This window comes from Serinus canaria, chromosome 1 (assembly GCF_022539315.1).
Source record: "Serinus canaria isolate serCan28SL12 chromosome 1, serCan2020, whole genome shotgun sequence".
Classification (NCBI taxonomy): domain Eukaryota; kingdom Metazoa; phylum Chordata; class Aves; order Passeriformes; family Fringillidae; genus Serinus; species Serinus canaria.
In genome coordinates this window covers 97,564,203-97,588,572 of record NC_066313.1, presented here as the reverse complement: position 1 = coordinate 97,588,572, position 24,370 = coordinate 97,564,203, and the positions used below count along the sequence as shown (strand labels likewise).

General features: G+C 40.3%; 1 protein-coding gene across 1 annotated transcript; it reads left to right on the top strand.

Moving 5' to 3' along the window:
* Nucleotides 1-431: 431 nt before the first annotated feature.
* On the top strand, nucleotides 432-23,848 carry CLTRN (collectrin, amino acid transport regulator). The gene is made up of 6 exons (XM_009089675.4): nucleotides 432-544; nucleotides 921-979; nucleotides 7,107-7,192; nucleotides 14,361-14,477; nucleotides 17,582-17,776; nucleotides 21,804-23,848. Exons 1-6 carry the CDS (start codon nucleotides 478-480, stop codon nucleotides 21,952-21,954), a joined length of 675 nt encoding a protein of 224 aa, XP_009087923.1. The 5' UTR covers nucleotides 432-477; the 3' UTR covers nucleotides 21,955-23,848.
* The last annotated feature ends 522 nt before the right edge of the window (nucleotides 23,849-24,370 follow it).

The window sequence follows — 24,370 nt, the reverse complement described above, 5'->3', positions numbered from 1 at the left end:
ATCCTCAAGGACCCTCAGTGGGGCCAGACAGTTTCCTATGGAAGGCAGGTGGCAGCTTCCTTTGGGATCTAGTGGCAGCCAAGCTTCAGATTCGCCTGCTGTGGGTAGCAGTTGCCAGCTGCTCTGGTGTGACATGCCACAGACACTTTGTGTGTCTGACACAACGCCTGTGAGAAAAAAAAGATTGGCCTGGAACACTCTGTAAAAGGTTGTATTTTTAAAAAAGGAAGAAGGAAAAATACATACTTGCAGTTTTTTTGTTTTGTTTTTTTTTTCATTACAGAAAAAGGTAGTAAATAGCTAACAGATGACAGTTGTTTCTAGTGCCTGTTTTTAGCTAAAATAACGGGGGTTAATTATTAAACCTTTGTCGCTCACTTGTGCTCCTGATGCTTTAATCCTGGGTCACACAAAGTTTAAGAGTGCTTTACAGGGGAGACTCACTTCTTTTTGCCTCAACCTTTCCATGCTGACGGGATGTTACGGGCTTTGCTGCTTATACTTTCTGTAGTTGCCATTGCTCATGCTGAGCTCTGCAAACCAGGTAAGATTTGGAGCTGATTCCCATCTTTCTTTAGGTAAAGTAGCTATCAGTTTAGACTACAAAGTTTCCAGCTTCTAAGATTTTTATTTAACTGGTTGTCTTCAGTTTGAAGATTGAAATGCTGAGCATTCACTTATTTTTTTGTGAGTTTGCAAATTAAGTGTGGAAGGTAGTCGCACTTCAAGAGGTCATTGTAAACCTCATTGAGATTCTGTTGGGCTTTTTTTTCATGCAAGTAACTTCCATTCTCCTAAATGTGTGATTTCTTAAGTCACATTTAGAAACTGACATTTGTGAAATAATCAGGGAAGCAAATGGTTTACAATCCTGTTTTGAGTGACTAGCAATATATGTTTGCTTTTTTCTCTTTTGTCAGATGCACAGAATGCTTTCAAAGTACGGATTAGTATCAAAACAGCTTTGGGAGATAATGCAGTAAGTAAAATATCTTCATATATTCTTCCTAACTCAATATCTGACAAAATAGAAGTAATGTATACTATACAATTTGTGAATGCAACACAAGCAATTTATTCTGCAATGTTAATTGTAATAGTTTGCTCAAGTCATGATCCATTTCTTGACATTTGACTAGCCCACTCCTTAAAATGTCATTCTTTAGGAGAAATATAAAGCTTGTTTGTTCATAAAGATAATTTTCTGATCAAAGATTTTTTTTTTCCTGGAAAAGCAGTAGTGATGTTACGCTTTATGCATGAGAAGTGCTGCATAAATATAAGTCTGTATTTTGGGAAAAGTACTTCTGCTCAGGAGTGCTAATTGTAAAGTCAAGCATGTCTAGGAAGAGAAGCAGGAAAAGATTTTTAGGTCTTTATAAAATGGGACTTTATGTCAGGCTCTCAGACAAGCATTAACTGTAGAGGTCATTCAAGCATGTCTCATCAATTCCCTTCTTATGGAGGGCTTCAGATAGTGGCCTTTCTTCTCTGCCTGTGGTGCACAGGCTTGTCTCATGAAATGCTTTGGCTTAGTTCAGATCTTTGGGCTTAATGTAGAAATACTGGTGTGAGCAATGAGAGCTACGGAAGAGATTGGGACATTAGATGACTGAGTGGTCCTTTCTGATCTAAGACACTATTTATTATGTCAGAGCCAGTACTTTGTTAGTAGTTTTGAATACTTAGAGCAAATCTGCAGCATGTTAACAGGGCTTGGCAGAAAATTAGGTATGAAATATCCTGGACAGTCATGTCCGCTGTAATTCTGATGTCTGATCATGTTATGAGCCCTGGGAAACAAAAAGCAGTAGGTTACATGTTTTAAAAGACTGATGATATGAGAAACTCCCTATGACTGGAGAAGCTATTCTAAAATTACCCTGAAGGCTTAGGTAATTTAAACTAACATTAGCAGGGACTGAAATTTCAGTGGTAATTTTATAACCCAGACAAAGTACAAAGAAATATTCAAGATACCTGCTAAAGTAAATATCTCAAAATTCACAGTGAAGTCAATTATCTTGGGTGGGAGACTTTAATTAAACAGTGGTGGAAGCCAGTTTTGGTTTGTTTGTTTTTAATTATTAAAAATAGAGTAATACTATGGCTGAAGATATGTCAAAATAATTATTAAAGCTCCTCTTGATGATAAGTGCTAATATTTTGATTTAATCTTGGTTTGACATAGTAACAAAGAACAAAAATTGCCGTTCCTGGTACTGCCCTTTTTTAGTGCCTTTTCATTTTCCAGCTGTAGTAAAATAAGGGGATGTTGTTTGATCATTTATAATTTTTTTTTGTTTGTCATTCAAAAAGGGTATGAGACAAATCATTACCCTTGAAGACACTTTATATTGCTTGGGAAAAAGACATAACTGAGGAGTCTATTGGTTTTTTGCAGTTAGAACAAAGTGTGTGAAAGCTCAAAGAATGGGACAGTCAAGAAAAGCATTTTAGACCAAAAGCTTGGTGAAAGTGGTATGATGCCATAGAAAATCATCCACAAATAATAAACAATTTACTGAGTACACAGGTGGTAGTAGTTCTTTTCCATAGCCATTGCAGTCTTCTCTGTGAATGACTGAAATTGAAAACTGAAACTACTATGAAACTGAAATTAATTTCATTAAAGAATTTGGGGCACTTTACTTTGTGTTGTTTATTTTATCAAAGAGAAGTGTAATACTGTCATTGTGTCACAGCAGGACATGGTCAGCTTGGTTCACTTCCAGATCACTTCAAGCTCCATGATAACAGAAAGCCGAGATACTGTGGGAATTTTTCTCTAGGAGTGGCAGGATAACTCCAGTGCACATTCAGGGGCATAGGAAATATGTTGGTGCAGCTTTTCTCATGGTGTAGCGCATGCCATCCCCTGTGTATGAGACTGATGAAAGCAGGATACCATTTTTTGATTTGTTCACCAGGTGAGCTCTACTCTGAGGCAGGGAGTTCCATTTGGTGTATTTATTTAGTTCTTATCACAATGGAGCTGGAAAGACCAGCTCTGAAGCAGTAGGTATTCAGCTGTTATCATTTTATTTGCAAATAATGGGTGTACTTGACAGATGTGTTGTTTGCTGATCTGTGGGAGGAAACCTGGTGCCTTTAGGCCTAAATGGAAGGTGATTTATCAGTCTCTCTGAGGATGGTTTTGACTTTATGAGTGGCTTCTGGAATAGCTGCTAGTCACTAGTTGCTTTCTGTTCATGGAGCCAGAGAGTAGAGAGTTAATTCAAAAGGGACAGAGGCAACTAGAGAGTGAGAAGAAGTGATGGGCACTGAAAAGTCTGTGTAACTTGGTGTCATCACTCATTTTCACCATAAGAGTCAAAGAGTTGGCTCCTCAGGGGCTGCAGCCAGATGAAGTAGACAGTGCACTTCCCTTCAGGCTCATGTATTCAGGCTGCTTCCAGGGTAGAGGATGAAGAGGACGAAGGCTGACATACACCTTCTGTTTTGCCACCAGATGGGATCCAGAAGTGTGTTTGTGTGTCTGTAGCCACCCTGCAGTCTGAATGGCTGTAAATGTAAGCACAGAACTGTGATAGTGATTGCAGGGGTCCCAGGATGAGGGAAGAGACAAGTTGACTCCATGTTCAGAAGGCTTGGTTTATTATTTTATGATATATATTATATTAAAAACTATACTAAAAGAATAGAAGAAAGGATTTCATCACAAGGCTTGCTAAGAATAGAAAAGGAATGAATAACAAAGGCTTGTCTCTGACTGAGAGGGCCTGGACAGCTGGACTATGATTGCCCCTTAATTAGAAACAAACAAATGAGACCAATCACAAATCCACCTGTTGCATTCCACAGCATCAGATAATTATTGTTTACATTTTGTTCCTGAGGCCTCTCAGCTTCTCAGGAGAAAAAATCCCAAGGAAAGGATTTTTCATAAAACATGTCAGTGACACAGAACCATTCAGGAGGGAAGAGATCTTGGATGGTCTCTAGTCCTCACCTGCTCAAAGCCAGGTCAATGCTGAAATCTGGTCAGTTTGCTCAGAGGAATCTTGTAATATTATATTCTCATATCTTTAATTTTGTCTTTTGCAGCACTATTACAGCATTTCACCCCATGAGCAACCTACACTCATCATTTTTCATGCATTATGTCATCATCTTCATTCAGTAAAAGGCATTTAAGACTGCCTTTCACAGTTAGCTGTGTCCAATTCTGCTCCTTCTTAATGCATAAAGGATGGCAAGTGCAACTGAGCCAACATCTTGATGTTGTGTTACATCTTTGTGTTGGTTCCTTTGTAGCCCAATGAAGATTGTAAATTTAAAAGTTCTGATACCATAATGTAGTGTTTCATTCATAACAGTTATGTTTACAGCATGTGGTTCCAAATTATCTTTAAATATGGTTGCAAATGATATTTAATGTTTCCTCTAGAGTAGTAGCAGGTGTGCATCAATAGCTGCAGTGCACAGGGACATCATCAGTCATCAGCTGTTCTCCAGGCCTTTGCATTTGGAGGATAAAGATGAAGCTGATAAAGTCCTGTAGTACAATGAATCAGGTCTAGTGGAAGGTGTCCCTGCCCATGGCAGGGTGGTTGGAACTAGATGACTTTCAGAATCCCTTCCAATCCAAATGATTCAAGGTTTTTTGGCACCTCTGATCAGAGAAAGCTGCTGATTAGAAAACATTTTCTGGAAATTCATGCCTGCTCTCCTGAGTTCATACAGTTTGTTAGCTTAAAGTTGTTCTTGCCTTACTTCTCCTCCTCATTATGTTGCCTCCCCCTTGTATATTCCTGTATGCAGTCATGTACTGATGTTCTTGTTCACCTGAAGCCCACAACCATGTCCATTTCCTCTACTTCCTATTTAGTCTCCATTTTCTTGGGGCTTCTCTCCCTTCTGCCAAGGAGGCTGTCTGCAATATCTTCTCCTGACTCAGGCAGACCCTTCATTTCTGCTGAGCATTCTCTGCCAGTCTCCTCCCCATCTTTCTCACAGTCTTCTGTTTATTCTCTTTTCCCTACTCTTTTCCTACTCTTAGAGTGCCTGCTCTTTCAACTGGGCCTGGAATTCCTCACTAAAAATTACCTTCCCTGATTTGAGATACCCTTTTTGTTACTCTGACTTAAAGAAGTGCGAAGCTACTGCATTATTTATGAGAGCTGTGACAAATTGTGCATGTATATATGCATTGCACTAAACATAAACATACTGAGTACATGCATTTCGTAGTGCTGCATTGTATTTGTGTCCATGTTAGCATGAAATAGAGTGTGCTTCATCATTATCTATTTTCAAGACAACTGATTAAATTATCTCTACAGCTGGTTTAATTCACTGGCTAACAAATTACATCTTTTCTGTCCTTTTGGACCTGTTCTCAAAGACTGCAGATGGCATGTAGGGATTCAGTCAATAGTGCCACACAGAGAAAAAATAGATCTTCCCTTTTAGTAATGCAAATTGTGCTTCATGGTTTAAATACAGATATCTTTAAAATGATGATAAATGGTTCTATGGCTCCAATCTGTATTAATTCCTTTACTACACACTCTATCTCTTTCAGTACTAGTTGCTCTCATTACTCTCACATTTTCATCAGTGCAGTGAGATCAAAAAACATACTTTTATAACTTTTTTCCAAGGAGTTTCTTCTGTTATTTTTTTTTTTCAATTTTACTTCCCAGGGTGGCAAGCATTGTCACAGTATACTCACAACCCCCTTCATTCACAAGGCAAGAGTGGTGAGTCAGAACCCAGGTTCTCAGCAGTGCAACTTCACTTTGGTGCTGCTCAAGTTGTCTGCTGCCTCAGCTTTGATGTCCCTGTCCTATCTCATCTCTCACTCAACATTCATCTAGGGATGATAAATAAGATCACTTTCTGCCCTTTAAATTACTCCATCCTTCCCTGTTCAGTATTCCAGGCTGCCAGTACAACATAGGGCTGCAGATACCTGAAAAGTTGGATTTTTTTTTTTTTTTTGTGGAGAGGTTGCATCTCCATACACCCAAAATCAGAATTTAAAAACCAGAATTAGGATTTGGAATTTTCAATGCTATCTACTGCTTTTTGGTGTACATTGCTGTTTTTTGAGTGTGTTATAAAGAACCATGAAAAAGTAGGTCCAAGTTGACAACAAAGCTAAGTGTCCACACCACTGGGTTACAGGCTTGGATGGTTACAGAGCAGATTTTTTTAATGCTGAAAGTTAAAGATTAGATTTGTGTTCTGACTGACTGAAGAAAGCTGTTTCTAACCTCCCTTAATATAATTCCAAGAAAATAATAATCTTTGTAATCTGCTGAAAGGGGAAGAAATTCAATCAGTATGCTTCAGTCATGGCTCCTGTTATAAGAATGTAATAGATGCAGTTCTTACAGGTCATTAGAATTGCATATGTGAGTGAAAGCCCAAGGGAACCCAGTAAAGCTGTCTCAGAAAACTTAAATTATGAAAGTATGATTTTTCATCAAGACAACAAAGAACAGTTTTTGGAGCCAACATTCTTATTGAGGTAGTAAGGATGCTATTTTCTCTCTTTTATCTCACATGCAGTATAGTAATTTTTAATATATTTGAGTCTTCTGGTAATCAGGACAGTGTGCACCAATAAGGCTGCAATCTCAGTTTATTTCCTGGTGTCCTAATGTCCAACTCCCAGAGACCACCTTAAACAATGGGTTTTTATTATTATTTTCAGCCAGAGCTAAATAGTCTTAGAGGGTGGATTTAAACCTTCTACTTTAACTGAGTTTCTCCAGCAAAAAAGGCAAGGCTATGAGTGCAGCTGTGTGGGGAGAATTCTAATAATATGTCTAGTCTTTGGTATAATAAACTTTACATCTCCAGTTTGGTCAGCTTTCAGAAATATTCAGTTAATTTAATTTTTTGAAAAATTCTTTCCAGTTTATATTATTTATATTACAGTTTCTATTACACTTTTTTTTTCCATTAAAAAAGTCCTTTGTCCTCACTAAATAATGGGCATTTATTTTCTTAGCACAACCAGAGAATTTAATCATTTTCTTGATCAATACAGCATTTCAAGTTCAGCGACTCTTTTCCCTCTTGTACTTCCAGCACTGGTGCTGAAACTAATTATTTTTCATCTCCCTTTACAGTATGCCTGGGATGCTAATGAAGAGTACCTCTTCAAAGCAATGGTGGCTTTTGCAATGAGAAGATATTCCAGCAAGAGCGCAACTCAGTAAGCATCTGCTTGGATTTGCCTTATACATATTAACAATGCTTCATGTAGTGACCTGTCCTCTGTTGTACTCAGCTGTAGAAATCATTATATAGCGATTCTAAAAGGAGGCTGTTCCACTGTACTTCTGACACCCAGATACATATTCAACATCACACTGTCTCCATCTTCAACAGTGTTCAATCTTTGAACCAGTGTCCCTGTGGATCTCAGTGGGATGGGGCCAGTTCACTTTCAGCAGAATGCACCAGGCAGTTCTGGCACCTTCTGGAGGAGGTGAAGGGACACCCTGGGAGGTCAGGAAAGGCAGCACACATCTTTGAGTAAGCAGCTCTGGTGCATCCTTCCTTAGAGCTCAGCTTCAGCAGTGTGCTGAAGTTGAGCTGACTCAGAGCCCTGGGAGGTGGATAGCTATGCCAGTGCTGTGCTCTGCATTCCTATCCCTGATATCACAGCAGCTGAGCTACCTACCATCACGAAGTCTCAGATGTTGTAGTGCAGATAGAAATCAGCCTTTAATTGGTTTTGGGATTAAATCTACCCTGAGGTATTGAGTGTTCTTTGCCTGCTTCTGATCCTTTCTACACTATGAAATTAGATACCAGATTAGACAGAACACTTAGCAAGCTGTATTTTCAGGATGCTCTTATCTTTCTTCACAGAAAAACCTTGTAAGTGCATTTCCATAGGCCTATTACTTTTTTTATTGTTTTTCAATTTGAAATGAAAGATTGACAGTTCTGGTAGTCTAACAATGATAAGGTTTTCAATATACTTAAAAATAAAACTGCTTCAGGCTGTCATTGCATCAGATGAAGCATATTCCACATTTGAAAATATATTAGTTATCTTTAGTCACATGATGATTATTGGGGCTGCTGCCTTTCTCTTAAATAAAACGGGATTTCCCCCTCCATGTGACAGGAGTGTTCGACTCCTGCTGTTTCATTTTCATTCCTCAGAGGTGGTCTCCTTTGAGCAAAAGAGCTGTTGCATCAAGCTTAACAAAAACAGCCAAGTGTGCTACTCAACCCAATTAAAATGGCACTTAAAAAAATTAGTTCAAGATACCAGCTAATTACAGATGATTATGTAGGTTTTCAAGGCAGCAGACTTTTCATTCAGCATCTACTCCATAAAGATTCACTTTTGTTTACTTATTTTAGTCCTGGGTCCTTTTTTAAATTATTCTCTTCCTTCAAAGTCATGCTGCTTTCACGCAGCAAAAACCTGTGTCAGAAGCAAATGATCTTTTTCCTCTTCAAGCACTGTGGTTTTCTGCAGATTAAAGTAAAGTTGCTGCAGGAATGGGAAAAAAAATCAAGCCAGTATGGAAGGAGTAGAAGTTTTAATGGCAGTTATCTGTACCCACTCTGGGCAATCATAGAATTTATACTCATTAATTCAGTTTTCTATCTAAAGATTTTTTTCCTAGGGACAAATATGATGATGCCAGTGTTACTCCAGTTTGGAGGTGCTGTTGCATACATCAATAATTCCCTGCTATTAAGTTGGTCAGAGAAGTCAGTATAATATTTGGAATCAGCCAGCTGTGGGGATCTTTACCTCTTTTTAGGATGGTATCTGACTTTCTCATGGGGTTTAACTTGGGTACACCCCTCATGAGGCGTATATTGGAGGTATAACTGATAACTCATGTAGGACTTAGAGACGCCTTGGGGGTCATTATAGACAGCATGTCACCTGAAGGGGAGCTGTGCTGCTCTGAGATCTGACATAACTTCCTAGGCAGAAGGCTGAAGAGTCTCCTATGCAAAGATCTCTCTCAAATCCCAAGGGACCTCAGAGTCCCTGTTTAGTGATGGAGAGGCTAGATGAACCTCCCAATACACCTCAAATAACCTGCCTGTTACATGGGAGCAGGAAGGCTGTGAAAGCCTCCATCCTGTTAGATTTCCTGGAAATAACACACTGCTTTCCCCACCCTTGGGGTCTGGCAGCTGGAAGGAAGGAGTGCAGTCCTGTTCTGTTCCCTCTGCAGCAGGCATGGGGGTATGGGAGCAGCCAGCATCCCAGAGGGAACAGCAGCATGCTGTGCACAGGAACAGCACCCTGGCAGAGCTGGTGAGGAGACTTCACTGTGGTGAAGAGGGAGGCACAAGCAGGAGCTTGTAGCAAATAAATTAAATTGCACTGCTGGCAAATAAATTGCATTTCACTACATGAGCTTTTGCAGGAAAATGTCAACAGATTTTCTTCAGGAGATTTAAAAGACCAATGACCAATTATTCTGTCATATAAGGACAAACAAATTGCTTGTGACTGCATTCTGGTAGCATCTAAACTTAAGGTAATTCTGCATCTGGTTAATTGAAGGTTTTTTTTCAAAATAAAACCTATGAAAAAGATCACTATTATTTTATGTTACTAAATACTGGTGCTGGCAGTGTATAAATTATGCACATGGCCATAGTTTGGATGTGACAAACCTCTGCTTTAAAATGCCATTAATTTCTAACACACCTGCAGCCTTGAAGTAACTCACAACCACAGCTAACTTCCACATGAGACGCAAATGCCATTAACTTCAGCAAACTGTATCAAGCCCCAGAATAATTTGTCTGGTAGATCAGGATAACCATTGCTGCAGTCTGCCCCATAATTTTTGATATTTGAAGTCACCTCTTGTTAGGTTTCTGAAGGTGGATAAAAGCCAGGCTTGTGATGACAAGCATTTCAATGTGCTACAGCAGCTGATGCTGTTGCTGCCCTTGTGTAACCACTGAATGACCCAGCACAGAATGGGGAGGATTGCACGTTACATCTCAAGCTCTCTAAAGTTAATTTCCAAACTGAAATTTAATAAATCATGGAGCAGTGTTTAATGTTTGAAAAGCCCATCAAATTTTCAAGTTTGCACAAAGCAGAAGAAAGATACAATCAATCACATTACTCAGTAACTATTAATAGAGTTACAAATAAATATTTCTTTTTCAATGCAGAATTAATACCCCATTATTTCCTGCTTTATATATGGCCTTTCAATTTATTCTCAATTCATATAGTCATGAACTACATAAGCCAACCTTTGATCTCTCAGTGTTAAAAAATTATTGTTGCAGCCTGTGTTAGTAACCCTGATTTCTTTAATCTGTGACTCATTTGAAATAATATGCATCTCTTTTGGGCCTGAGAATAGTTAATCTTTAGAGCAGAAAGAATGTCAACACATTTGTTTTCATTCAAATAACATAATCTGCTTTTGGTACATCTTTCTCCCATTTATAGTTAAAAAAAGATGAAATTTTCTTTACAAAGTGAGCAGAAAAAAAATTCATTGACATTATCCATCTTCCTAAGACAGGCTATTTTTTGATACTAAAAATATTGTGACCATTTAGAACAAAAAAAAAAAAAAGAGTCTGGAGTAAAGCTGGTAAATCAAAGTAATACCATGGCTGCTGGGAGGAAAATAATGTTCCTTTGCAGATGCAGCTGTAGAGCCCAGTGTTGGAAGAGGCATTATGCTTTTGGGAGAGCTGGAGATAGGCACCTGGGAATTGAGGACTGTGGTTCTTCCATGAGCTAGCAGCCATTGTGGGCACTCAGCTCCCTTTGGCTCTCTGACAGCTCTTTCTTACCCCTAAGCAATCATTTAAATCTCCATAAGGAGCAAATATGGTGTTTCAGGCCGAGGAGTTGCCAGGGTTTCCTGCACTCTACTCACTGGTGTGGTATAGGAAATGCAATTTTGGACTTTTGCCATGGTGCCATAAGGCCAAACCAGGATTTTGTCAATTTGATGATAACAGTCTCCTATAACCCACGTCAAAAGTTTATCAACTGCTAAGGAAGGAAAAAAATGTCCACATACATATTTACAAATACACTTAATTAGTAGTGTATTTGTAGTAGCCTGGAGAAGCCAGGTTTCTCAGATCTATACAGTGTCATGGCGTAGTTGCAATGGTTCTCTGTGTTGTGAATCAAACCTGCAAGCAAATGGCATAGGAGAAAAAAAAGTGCCCCACTGCACAGAAATTGCCACATGGGTGCTTGTTGAACCAGTCTGTTTTGGTGTTTACTCATCCCATTTGAACTTCTCATGAGTGGGATTATTCTCTTTGGGGCCTGGAAGGGTTTATGGCATTTGTATTCCCCTGATGAAAAAGTGATGGCGGCGAAACCTGAGTTTGGATGCTTGTAATTGAGAAGGATTTTAGTAACAACCGGGAAAAGAAAAGAAGCCAAATTCACATATCTTAGTGCAATCCTTGCTGCCCCTTGTTTCAGTGCTGTTTGTTCTACAGAGAGATGCTACCCCTGTGGTGACTGAATGCCTTGTCTCATGCTAAAAACCGTGGCACTTTAGGGAAGACCCTAGCTTGAAGAGTCTTTGAATGAAGGTATGACAGTCTGGGTGTTCTGCCAGTCCTTGTCTGCCTTTATCTTTCTCTTAGGGGATCAATCTTTCTTATCCCATTTCAAGAACATCTGCAGTGCAACACCAACTCAGATTTTCCACCTGGCCTGGTTTTTGATTGCACCGCAGAAGCTGCAGCTTTAGGAACTTTGGAAACATGGAGTTTTGGGTCCTACTGTTATAAACACCGAGATAGAAAACTTCCTCTGCGGTTACAATTTTAAATATTCTGTGAAGTCAGCAAGAGTTTGTCAGCCACCAGCCAAATGTAGGCATTTTCCCCCTCTCCTGTAAATTTTGTGCTTTCTTTTTGTTTTGCAAAGCATAAATCTGCTTTCATCTTCTGACTATTGCCAGCAGCTGATGTGAACATCTTTTCAAATTCCAGAGGATGGCTTTCCTCTTTTATCCATAAAAATTCTCTGTAAAATTGATGCTGTTCTAGAGAGGTAAAAGTGGTCATTTTGGCTCTGCAAAATCACTGCTTTCCATTTTACTGCATATCTCTCTGGAATGGGTGCCTATAGCCTAGAAAACCAACTGCATCCTGGGCTGCATCCAAAGAACTGTGGCCAGCAGGGCAAGTGAGGGGATTCTGCCCCTCTGTTCTGCTCTGCTCTGGTGAGACACCACATGGAATGCTGCATCCAGCTCTAGGGCCCCCAGCACAGGAAGGACATGGAACTGTTGGAGCGAGCTCCAAAGAGCCAAAATGAAATCGGCTCAGTTGGAGCATGGTGCTAATAATGCCAAGGTTGTGACTTTGATCCCTGTGTGGATCGCTCCCATAAGCTGGACTCCCATTAAGTTGGACTTAATGATCCTGGTGGGTCCCTTCCAACTCAGACTATTCTGTGGTTCTGAGATTGGAGGACTGGAGCACCTCTCTGGGAAAAGATGAGACAATTTAGTTTGCTTAGCCTGGGAAAGAGAGATTTCTGGGATGACCTTATAGCACCTTCCAGTACCTGAAGGGAGCCTATGAGAAGGATGGAAAGAGACTTTTGACAAAGGCATATGACAGGACAAGTGGGAATGTCTTCAAAGGCGAAGAATAGGTTTAGATTAGATATTAGTGAGAAATTCTTTACTGTTGGTGACTCACTGGCACAGGTTGCCCAGAGAAGCTGTGGATGCCCCATCCATGGCAGTATGCAAAGCCAGGCTGGATGGAGCTCTGAGCAGCTTGGTCTAGTGGAAAGCTCACTGCCCATGGCATGAGGGTTGGAATAAATCTCTAAGGTCCTTTTTTAGCCAAAGCTCTTCTATGATTCATGAGATAGATAGATAGATAGATAGATAGATAGATAGATAGATAGATAGATAGATAGATAGAAGGATGGATGATAGACAGACCTCTGTAAAATTATCTATTTCACTACCTGGGGCACCCAAAAAATGACTCAAAAAAGTTTTCATTGGGAAGTAAAACATTTCTACAAAATACCCATAATGAGGCACTGTGATCTGCCTTACAGGCAGATCCCTGGCTGATGGAGAATGCCCAGGCATGGGCATTCTCTCTCCCACCCGTCCCTCTCACCCCCAATTCCCCCAGTCTCCCCAGTACCCCCAGTCCCCCCAGTCCCCCCAGTGCCCCCAATCCCCCCAGTGCCCCCAGTCCTCCCAGTGCCGCCAATTCCCCCAATCCCCCCAGTCCCCCCAATACCCCCAGTCTGCCCAGTCCCCCCAGTGTTACCAATCTCCCCAATCCCCCCAGTCCTCCCAATTCCCTCAATCACCCCAGTCCCCCCAGGGGATTGGGGTGATTAAGGGAATTGGGAGGACTGCCCCCAGCTCCCCCAGTCCCGGACTGGAGGACTGCCCCCAGCTGCCCCCAGCCCCCCCAGTCCCAGTCCCGCCTCCCGCGGGCCCGGGCGGTGCTGCCCGCGGCCGGCAGGCGGCGCTGCGGAGCAGAGCGCGGGGCACGCCCGGGCCCTGTCCCGGTCCTGGAACGGGTCGGCTTTCACTTCCTTTGCTTAAATATTCGTGATTGTGTCATTCCAGGAGGGTTTTCTGATATTTCCACCATTTACCAGTAGAAATCTGCAAAGAAAATCGCGTTTAAAATGCATTTTGCAGGTTATTTTCTTAGTATGCCATGAGAAGCTGCCTGCCTGTGCCCCTCCACATTTAACTTCACATGAAACTGAACAATCTTCCTTTAAAATAGACAATATAAATATTTGATACAGTATAAGCTAAAAGAAAGAGGCCGGTGCCAGGAAAAAGGAATAAATTTAGCTTTTTCCATGCACTCTGTGCCTGGCTCTGTGAACAAAGATGTCAAAAACTATAACATCAGTTCCACTGATCTCTCCAACAAATGTATCTTGTAAAAGAACTGCACTCACTTAACAATCACGTGGGCAATTCTCAATGACTGCTTCCTGTGCTATTTGCTGTCAAAACCAAAATTCTTAGTTCACCAATGCACTTGCTCCATTATATGGCCTTTGTCATAGCCAATGATGATTGTTATTTAAATATGTATTTTTCCATTTGATTGTGCTAATTGTATGTCCAAGACCATGAAAGTCTGTTGTAGATTTAGAAATTTGTTTGAAGACTCATTTGGTCTTCATAAACTTGATTTCTTTAAAATTATATGGGAAATGGGAAATGTGTGAGTGGTATTTCTTTCTTGAGTATTAACTGTTAGCTTTTTTAAAAATAAGAAATTTTCCCCCCTTAGTTGAGAGCAATATTTTAAGAAAATCTAAAATATTGCAATAATTCCTTCTATGCTTCTTTAAAGATGATTTTTGTTTTAACTGTCTGCAGAATTTCCAATGTGCTGCTCTGCAATGTGACAGACCGGGTGTCCTTTTGGTTTGTGGTCACAGATTCTTCCAAAAATGTGACAACTGTTCCTGGAAGTGAGGTAGAGGCAGCCATCAGGTACAGTCACTGCTCTTGCAATGTTTTCTTCCTTGTCTACTGAGGATGTTTTCTCTCTCTGGGCCTTTTATGAATGAGCTCTCTGCCTCTTTAAGGATGAAATAATCCAAGTTGCTAAACCACTGAGGGTGCAGTACTCTTTAATGAATGTGAGACTAGAGGATGTTTAACAGTCCCACAGAATGCAAGGAATGCGAGCCTTGGAATTATAACTTTGGAAGGAGTCTCTATTGATGCTGGAGACTGTGAAGAAATCTAGTCCCTTTCCAGAGCCCTACCTGTGATGTGCTGTCCAGTGTGTGGCACACTGCTCTCATCCAGCTCTCATCACATTTCCCAGTGAGACAGGTAATGGAAGGGCACACTTTCTGGGTGGGATTAATATAATTTAGCTTTTACTGCATGCTACATGCACATCTATGCCTGGGCTAATGACCATAGGCTCCCTTTCAGTGCTTCTCACTAACAGTTCATCTGACTTAATTTAGAAGTCAGTTTTCACATGAGAAGAGCTCGTGTGAACTCTTCATGAGCAGAGCTGGCTGTGTCCCAACCTGGCTTAAGTAATCTTGTGCTCACATTGTTTTCATACTAGCTCCTTCTAGAATGCCAGTCAATATCCCAGCTGAGCATTGCTTGTACAAAGTACAGTGCACTGCAAATCACTTTGCCTTCTGCTATCACATTCTGGAGCAAGTAAAAGGAAGAATGTGGAGCTGACAAGGAAAAAAGAAAAAATGGGATAATCTGACTTCAATGGTCCAAAAAAAGCTGCACCAGGGGTTTATAGGGATGAGTCCCTCAAGCAGCATAACACACATATATTTCTCAAGCATGGAGTGGAAAATGGATCTCTTTGTTTTCAGGCATTCTGTTCTGTCTTGAAAATTTGTGTTATCGCTGTGGAGGTGTAATGCCTAATTCCTGATGAATGAGTATGCGTTCTTTTGGAAAGATTAATTTAAGCTTATGAGCAGATTAAACTGTTTCCTACAGAGACACCAAACAATAGCTTCATAGCATTAGTGGAGGAAGCAGATTATTTATTCACTGAAGCTCTCTGTAAGAGTGCTGGAATGCGGGGGTTTTGCATTTCTGTTATTCTTTGATACATTCAGTAGCATAAGCTGATTTATTTAAGTCTTTTATGTACCCTGTTTGGCGCAGAAATTGGATGGTGTTATTGTTTGGTTTTTAACTGTTGTCTGTCACCTGATAAAGAATATGCTATTTATGAAAAGTTTTAATTCCTACCTAATTTAAAAACAAGAAATTATATAGTCTATAAAACTAAAGTGCTTTTTGTTCAGTTGCTTCTGATTGAGACTTCCATGTAAAACCTTTATTATAATTCTTCATGCTAGGGTAGCACATAAGTCTAGTCATGGACTACAATTTTGTTGTATGAGATTCCTATGAAGTGAGAATAAAGAGGAAGGTAAACCATGTCAGATACTCAAGATTTTGCATAAACATACACAGCATATAGTTATGCATATACAAACATGAAATGCACTTGTAGTTGACTCCGTGTGTTTCAGCACATAATTCTGAAGCTCAAGCCACTAGATGAGGGTAAACAATGCTTATTTCATCTGTTCACAATGATCCTTTCATATCAGTAAGGAAATCTTTTCTAAATGGCAGACAGCTTACGGCATTATGAGTCTTAAAACATGCCCTGGCTTTCAGTCCTGTCCAGGAATGCTGACTTTCCATTAAGGCTACGAACTTCCTGATTAAGGGACAGCCAAACATTATGATTTCCAAGAAGAGAAGTTTGTTAAATTTTACCTGTATTTCCCATACATCTTTTCTTAGGAAATATTGCTTTGTGGTAAATGAATTGAATTAGATACAAGAAAGAGCTGTATTAATTCATACGACTGCTATCAAAAAGAATCTCTCAAGACCAATATATGTAATCCATTTCTTAAAATTTTTTACAATTTTGAAAAAGCTAATGAAAGATACTTCTAAAGCCTCTGAAACCTGCTTAGATTTAGATCCAGAAATATCTAACTGGCAGTGAAACACTTACAGGCATTGAAAATTGGTGAAGATATCCACTAAGGATAGCAGTTGTACTGCTTCTGTGAAAAAGCATATTTCTCAGCCTTACAGTTTCTCATATGAAAATGGAAAAAATGTAGAAAGTACAAAACTCTTTAGCTTCATCCTACAGGGTGAGGACATGTTGGCAATAGGTGTGGATTCTTCCAGACCAGGTTGTGTCCTGTGCCTCAGGTATCTAAGAAAATCTGCAGCAGCAGGAGCAGATGTACCAGCCCATAACATGCAGGATGGTTCAGTTTGAAGGACTAGGGGGCAGCTGTAAGTAAATCCTGCAAGCATTGAAGGGTAGATCTGCCATTCCTGTGCTAAACCTGAATGCTGCATGAGCAAGGCAACAGAACCAGCCTTACAGCTTACAACCTACTATGTCTTCAGGACATGGTTCAAACCAGAAATAAATAATAATATCATACTTCAGGTCTCATCTATATTTCCCAGTTTTTCAGATAAATGCATACAAAAGTCTGGTGTTCAAAATGTTCTAAGTGAGCGGGTGTCTGTGGGTTACTGAGGTCTCTGTTATAGTCAAGGTCTGTGTAATCTTGCCAACATCATAGAATCACAGAATCATAAAATCATAGAATCACAGAGTCATTTAGGTCGGACAAGACCTCCAAGGTCATCAAGTTCAATCTCTGACCAAACCACCACTGTGTCAAGCAGACCATGGCACTAAGTGCCATGAACTGTTGTGTCTTGAACACCTCCAGAGATGATGACCACCACTCCCTGGGCAGCCTTTTCCAATGCTTAACCACTCTTGCAGTGAAGAAAATTCTTCTGTTGTCCAACCTGATCCTCCCCTTGTGCAGTTTGAGGGTATATCCTCTTGTCCTGTTGCCTGAGAAAGAGGCTGATCCCCTAAAGGTGGACAACATCCTTTTCTTCATCATGCTGGATGATATTCAGCCCTGCCTAACTTGAAACACATTCATGAAAAATCCTTTTATTTTTTACGATCTTTTTAACTTGTAAAATACCTTTATAAAGAGTTCTGATTTTTTATTCATTTTTTTTTTTCCCTGAAGGATGAACCGGAACAGAATCAACAATGCCTTCCTCCTGAGTGACAAAACGCTGCAGTTCCTGAAGATAACCTCAACCTTATCACCTCCTGTTGACCCCCCTACACCTGTCTGGCTTATAGTATTTGGTGTTGTTCTTTGTCTCATTGTGGCTGGGATTGTTTTCCTCATTGTTTCAGGGATTCAGAAACACAAGAAGTAAGCAGCCTAGCCTTTCTTCTGTTTTAATGGAATACTGATTAGCTAGGTCAGCTGAGCTGGTTTTGTGTTTCAGAGCAGCCTCAGACAGATTAATGTTGTGCATCCTTCCCTAGCTAGGTAAAGATAACCCATCTCTCCTTTTCTGAGGAAAAGACTTAAAATTTTTAACTGTAAGGCAGTAGTAATTTTGGGAAGTAATGAGGAAATGGAGAGTGTAAGAATATGAGATGAGCTTTAAAAAGACCTAATAAGAGATGAGCTTTAAACAGACAATTGATGTCATTCTTGGGAAGGTTTATTGTGCCAGGGGTGAGTCTCCTCTCACAGACCACCCCCATAGCTACCAGGAGGGAGAAGGCTGGCAGTGACTGTGTCCCTTCCAGGGCAGTAGTGTCAAAAGCTGGTAGAGCTAAAAAACCTGTACTGCTGCACCTTGAGAAGACTCAGTAGAGCACAGAGTGATTATTAAAGAATGGCTGTAGAGGGCCTGCTCACTGGAACAGAGCAGGGCTTCACTTACCATCCATGACTTGATGAGCTCAAAATACTCAGCCCTTCACAGGTCCATGGGCAGATCTCCCCATGAGCTTAGGAGTTTTTGTGGTGGCAGGGTAAGAGAGAAATACTCTCTTTTCTTCTCTATTTCTGTCCTGGTGGCCCTGGTGAAAAAGAGAAGGGTATTCATGCTTCCCTGGTGTGAGTATGTGGAAGCAACACAGAGATCAGGTGGAGTTTTGATCCTGACATCTCTGCTGGCTCTGAGTTGAGCATAAGGAATAGAAATTTCTCAGCTGAGTTGAGATTCTGCCATAGAAGTTCAGCTTCTGCCATGCTTTTGACTGCTACAGAGTTTAGGTTTAGTTTTGTAGTTTAGGCTACAAAATTATGACTTCAGCAATAGATTCCTACAGGAACAGCAGAAGAACTGAAAAAGGGTAAATTCCTGCTGATAACCAGATAATATCAAAATCATTGACTGTATAATGGATTGTATCCCCCAATATATCAGGAAAAGGAATTAATATATGAAAAGTGGTGTGTTTCAGAGACTTCTCCTTCCTGCCTTTTTATTACCTTGAAGAGTGTTAAAAGACCTCAGAAGAACAACACTTGTGGAGTTTAAGTGCTTTTCACAGAGAACCTTTAGTAGTGTAGTCAGACTCCCTTCAGTTATATTTTGCAATCAGAGGAGTTACATGAATTTCCAAAAGGCTTTTCTGTTTTCTAAAGAACCCCACAAAATTCAGCAAACAATAGATAAAAGATACTGCTGGGGAAAGAGTCTGGGAAGATATTTGGAGTCTGTGGATAGTTAAAGCCCTATCACAACCATGTTGTATGGACTGAATTATTTCATGCCCTAAACATAGGCAACTTCTTCTGTAAAACTGAATGATGTTGCTACCTGAAGCCCATACCTGCTCTCTGTGGTATCATGGCTCTGTGTTTCTTTAGAGTGGTCTTTAAGTTTCTTTAAGGGGGTCTTTGAACATTTCACATAAGTGTAATAAAATAAACTAGGATAAATAGCTGGGATTTTTCTAACTAAAATAATCGCTTGTGCTTCATATCATGCTGAAAGACATGATTTCCCCCTGTATTTTCAAAATAACTCAGCTGAGCTTGAGCAGTTCCCCTCAATGTGGTGCAAACTGCATGGTCTTATCATCACACTGCCTGTTGTTGCTGCCTGCCTGTGCTCACTTGGCACCCTCTCTGTCTCATGCTCTTGTCCTTTTAGTTACTATGCTTTTTTCACTTCCCCCTCTGTTTCTCTACTCTACCATTAGATAAAACCTTTCCTCAGAGCAGGTCCATCTGTGACTGAACTGTAACCCTCCTTTCACATCAATAACAACTGCAGGCAGGGGTGGGGAAATAAGAGAGAGGGTAAACCAAGAATATATTTCTTCTATCTGCTGTTGCAAAGACTGGAGAGGTAAAAGGGATGGTCTAGGTTATTTGACTTCTTGGGAAAAAAAAAATCAGAGAAAAGGATTTCAAAACCACTGATCTCTTTGTCAGACAGTGAAGTAAGTGACCAGGTTTTCAAAGGCTTCAGCATGTTCAATAATTAGTTTTCTTAGAAGCAAGTCCAGAGCTTACGTAATGGGAACTCTGTTGCCTAGTAAGCTGTGATGGAAATCTGACCCCTAGGATGGTGTTGGCTTCTCATAAATCTGGCATTTTGTCTTTAAAGGCCTTTATAATACTGTGTAAATACCTCAGTTCAGATAAGACCAAAAGCACGTGCTCCAGGTTGTCCATGCTCAGGGTGTCAGGGAAGGGGAGTTGGCTTACAAAGGAGTTTCAGTATTGAGTTAGACTCATGCATCATTTATTGAACTGAGGGATTTGCTGAATTCAGTGCCTACAGTGAGCTGGGTCAGACACGCTGTCTCCCAGCCTTGTGTTCATTCTCCTATCCTTGCAGCAATAGGACACCTACCCCTACAGCAATAGATTTGCCACATGCCCAGGGCAGGATCATCCTCTGCAGTCCATCCTGAACTTGCCCAGAGTCTCCCATTATCCTCCAAAATCCCATCTGCAGCAGGGCCATTAAAAATTGCCTTTGGAAGTGTGAAAACAGAGTCAGCACAAGGTCTTTTCCTATATTATTTCTTTCAGGAATTAATTTGCAGCTGTTGGCCTTCCTGAGCTTGATTTGGTCTTCTTGTATGTTTTCTCTTCCCTTAACTTTCTCTTCCCTTAACTTCCCTTAACTTAGAGCATTGAGCCACCCCTTGGATTCATGGAAATTTTTAGCTTCTCTGAATTCCTAGGGAATGAGTTTCACACACCTTCTACTCCTCTCATTTCTTTTGAACCTCCTTCTTAGTAACTTTTATGTTTTGTCCCCACAGTTTTGTGTTAAAGAACACTCCTTTTTATCAGCGTGAGAGCAGCCAGAGGTCAGAGGTTTCCGCTAGTACACCCCAAGTTTATTTTAACAAGTCTTTAATGTGAAGAATCTCCCAAAGGCCTATAAAATTTTACTATTGTTGGTATCTCTGTCATTAGCAGTTACTCTGAGTCAGATTTTTACAGTTGTCCTGAGTCAGATTGTTACAGTGCACGTTGTGAGATAGGAAGAAGCAGTGCACCTGACCTTTGAGTTTCTTGTCCTCTGAAACTGCTGATGCTGCAGGCCATAAAGTACAGCAGGTTTTTCAACTATGAACTAATTGTTCCCAAGGTCAGAATAAATCTGGAATTAAAGGAACATTATGACCTGATATTTGTTTATTACATCTTCTAATGATTGTATTTTAGATAATATTTTTTAGGATTTTTTAAATGTAAATAATTTTATTCAACCGCTATAATAGGTTTTTGGGACGGCTGGAGTCTGGAAAAGCGAAAGCCATGCAATTGTTTGATCTAGAAAACAACAGTATAACATACTGGGTAGGAAGGTGGCTGCTAATGAAGCTTGAAGAAAAAAAAAGTAGATTTGCAGCATTGAGATTACCTAAGAAAGCAACCATGAATGTTGTGAGGAAGGTAATCATGGATGTCATGGATGTCTCCACATTTGGAGGCTATAGTTAGTCTAAGACTGATCTGTTTCTAAAATGTATGTTTTATTTTGTACAGATCATGGGATGTGATCTATGACATATATTGCAGGGTCAGACTACATTCTTAGCGTAGACCTTCCCCATGTTTCAAATTTTGTTTTGCTCCAGCTTTTCTTTTGCACCTTCTAGTCATGTTGCAGAATAAGAAGGTGAAATAATATTTAAAACGTACTTGAAACACATCTACTTAAGGTTTTCTGTTCTCCAGTTCTGAGCTCAAACTGCTAAACTGGGGCTTCCAACCTGTGGGTTCCCCAGCTATTGCATTTAGATACAGGCATTTGCTTTATTTACTACAAAAAGGAAGTACACCAGATTGTGCCTTTGGGAGCATAACCTATGACAAACTTCTAACTAAATATGCAGTTTTCTTTCTGTGGAATCATGGTGGAGTGCTGCAGGTCAGGAGAATAAGATGATCTTTTCTTTCTTATTTTTAGAAAGAATAAAGAGCCAACAGAGAGAGAAAATTTAGAAGAGAAAGTTGAAGTGACACTAGAAAATGGGATTCCTTGTGAAGCACTGGATTTAAAAGCAGGCCACATTAATGGAGTCTTTGCAGCAGATGATGACCGGTTCACATCCCTATGAAATGCTGCCACTGCTCTCTGGTGGTTTTCTGAAAGACTCCTGTGCCTGCCTTTTCTCATCACTACTCCTGAATGTCAAACATGAAGACAAGAAAAATGTCCTTTCACATGATTTCCATTGAGAGAACCTTTTGCTTGGGTGAACCTCCATTACAGTTCTTTTTCTTGAGCAATGCAAATAAGAAGGCCTCAGATAATATCCAGAAAAGATTTCCAGAAGATGTGTGGCAGAACAGGGTTGGAACCTGCCTTGTGCCAGGCATCTAATTTTTAATGATTATTTAAATATGTTCATTGTTTGTTTTTTCCTGACATAAATGTGAAACTGCATTATTCCTAAATGTCACTGAAGAGATCATCTGTTGTTGTCAATTCTTGATGGGTTTTTTTTCAAGCCATATGCAAAAGTTTCTCTGTAAAGTTACTTCTGTTTGCTGCTATGTAGTATGCCTTTAGATGGAACAGTCATCAGTGCATAAAAGTTTTCATTTATCGAGAAACAAAAAAGCTTTCACAGCCTCTGTAAGACCAGGTCAAAATACCTGGATCATTTATAGCTCTGGGGCCAGCAAAAAACTGGTACTAGAAGTGTTTTTCACTTAACTGTCACGGTTACAGATTATGTGAGCTGGAAATTAAATTTGCAAAACTCTGAAATTTGTTGAAATTAAAAGTTGCAACACAGGCCAGATTTTCCACAGGTGCAGTCAGTGTTTTGTGGCCCAGCTCTCATTAAATCATAGAATCACAGGCCAGTCTTGGAAGGGATCTTAAGACCATCTTGTTCCAATCCCCCTGCCATGGGCAGGGACACCTTCCACTAGACCAAGTTACTCAGAGCCCCATCCAGTCCAGCCTTGAACACTTTCAGGGATGGGGCATCCATTCTCTGGGCAACCTCTTCCAATGCCTCAACAACCTCATAGTGAAGGATTTTTTCCAAATATCTAATCTAAACCTGCCCTCTTTCAGTTTGAAGCCATTCCCCCTTGTCATGTCGCTACATGCCCTTGTGAATAGTCTTTCACAGCTTTCTGGAAATGTCTTGCTTACAGTTTTTAATAATAAAACTAGAGTAGATTTCCAACATAGCCAGCCTGGGGTCAGATGAACTTACATGTTCACGTGATAGGTGGACAACATTTGAAAGGATTCAAGGGGTGACACACCAGCTGCTGAGTTTGGTACACCTGATCTGGGTAAGTGATAAAATTCTGGCTGTCTTCAGAAGCACTGGTCAACAGAAAAGGGGAGTTTTGTGTGTGGGTAACTGTAAAAAGATAAAGGAAATGTGTTGAAGCAAAATACAATATCTGCAGTCACTAAGTATCTGCGCACATCACTGGAGGCAGGATTTGGCCATTAACCATCCTGTTTCCAGTGTCATGTCTAGAGGCATTGTTAGAAAACATCTTTACTTATTAGGATTATTTCATCAGACTCCTCACCAATAGGAACAGGCTTAAACAAAGTAAAAGATGCTTGTAAATTACCATCCAGTGTTCTGAAGGGTACAAAGATTTCTTGTTTCCCAGGGTAGAAATCCTTCAGCCTTTTGGCTGTATTGAGCACCTTTGACTTGTCTCAGTACTGGCTCTTAGGACCAGTGTCATCAGAAAGGGAGGAATGGGAAGGAGAAGGGAAAGCAGCAGGGTGAAAGGGGAAAGCTGAGCAAGGGAAGCCCAAGGTTAGGGAAGCCAGGAGAGAGGAAGGCCAAATATAAAATAAAACCATGGAACCCACTAATCATTTGCATAATGTGGTCTCATTTGTCTCAGTTGTCTTTGATGTCCTGCTGCTGGATCCCTCTGGACAAGGACTGCCTCATCTCTGTATCCCAGTGTGTGCTGCTCCATTCTGGAAAGGATTAATAAAGTTGGTTATTAGTGATAATATCTCAGTGCTTCAAAATTACATGTGGATGTATTTCTCACAGGAATGTTGAAGATGAAGCTTGCCAATGTTGGAGGGGAAATATAGAGTACAGTGTTATTATTACTTCTTCAGTTGTTGCTCCAAGGTCTCTCATGCAAAGTTTTATTTAGGTAATTCAGATCCCATCGTTTCTAAACATTCACACTTTTCCATTCTTTGCATGACAGATAGCTACACCTCAGTGTGACCACAATGGATTTTTGTGTCTGCAGCACCTCTGCAAGGACCTGTGAAAGATTTTGGTGAGAACAGCTTAGTAGTGCAAGAGCAAGCTACAGATTAAGAATTGCTGTTTTCCTGTATTGTACTATATGATACTGAAATAAAATTCTCTTGAGATGAAAAAGGGCCAAGCTTATCTGAGTATACTTCTCAAGGTCTGAGTGAAGGTTCAGTTGAGCCCATGGCACTGGCCAACAATTTGAAAACAGATTGAAATCCTCTAAACATGACATTATGCAATGTGGGCTGACTGTGGTGGT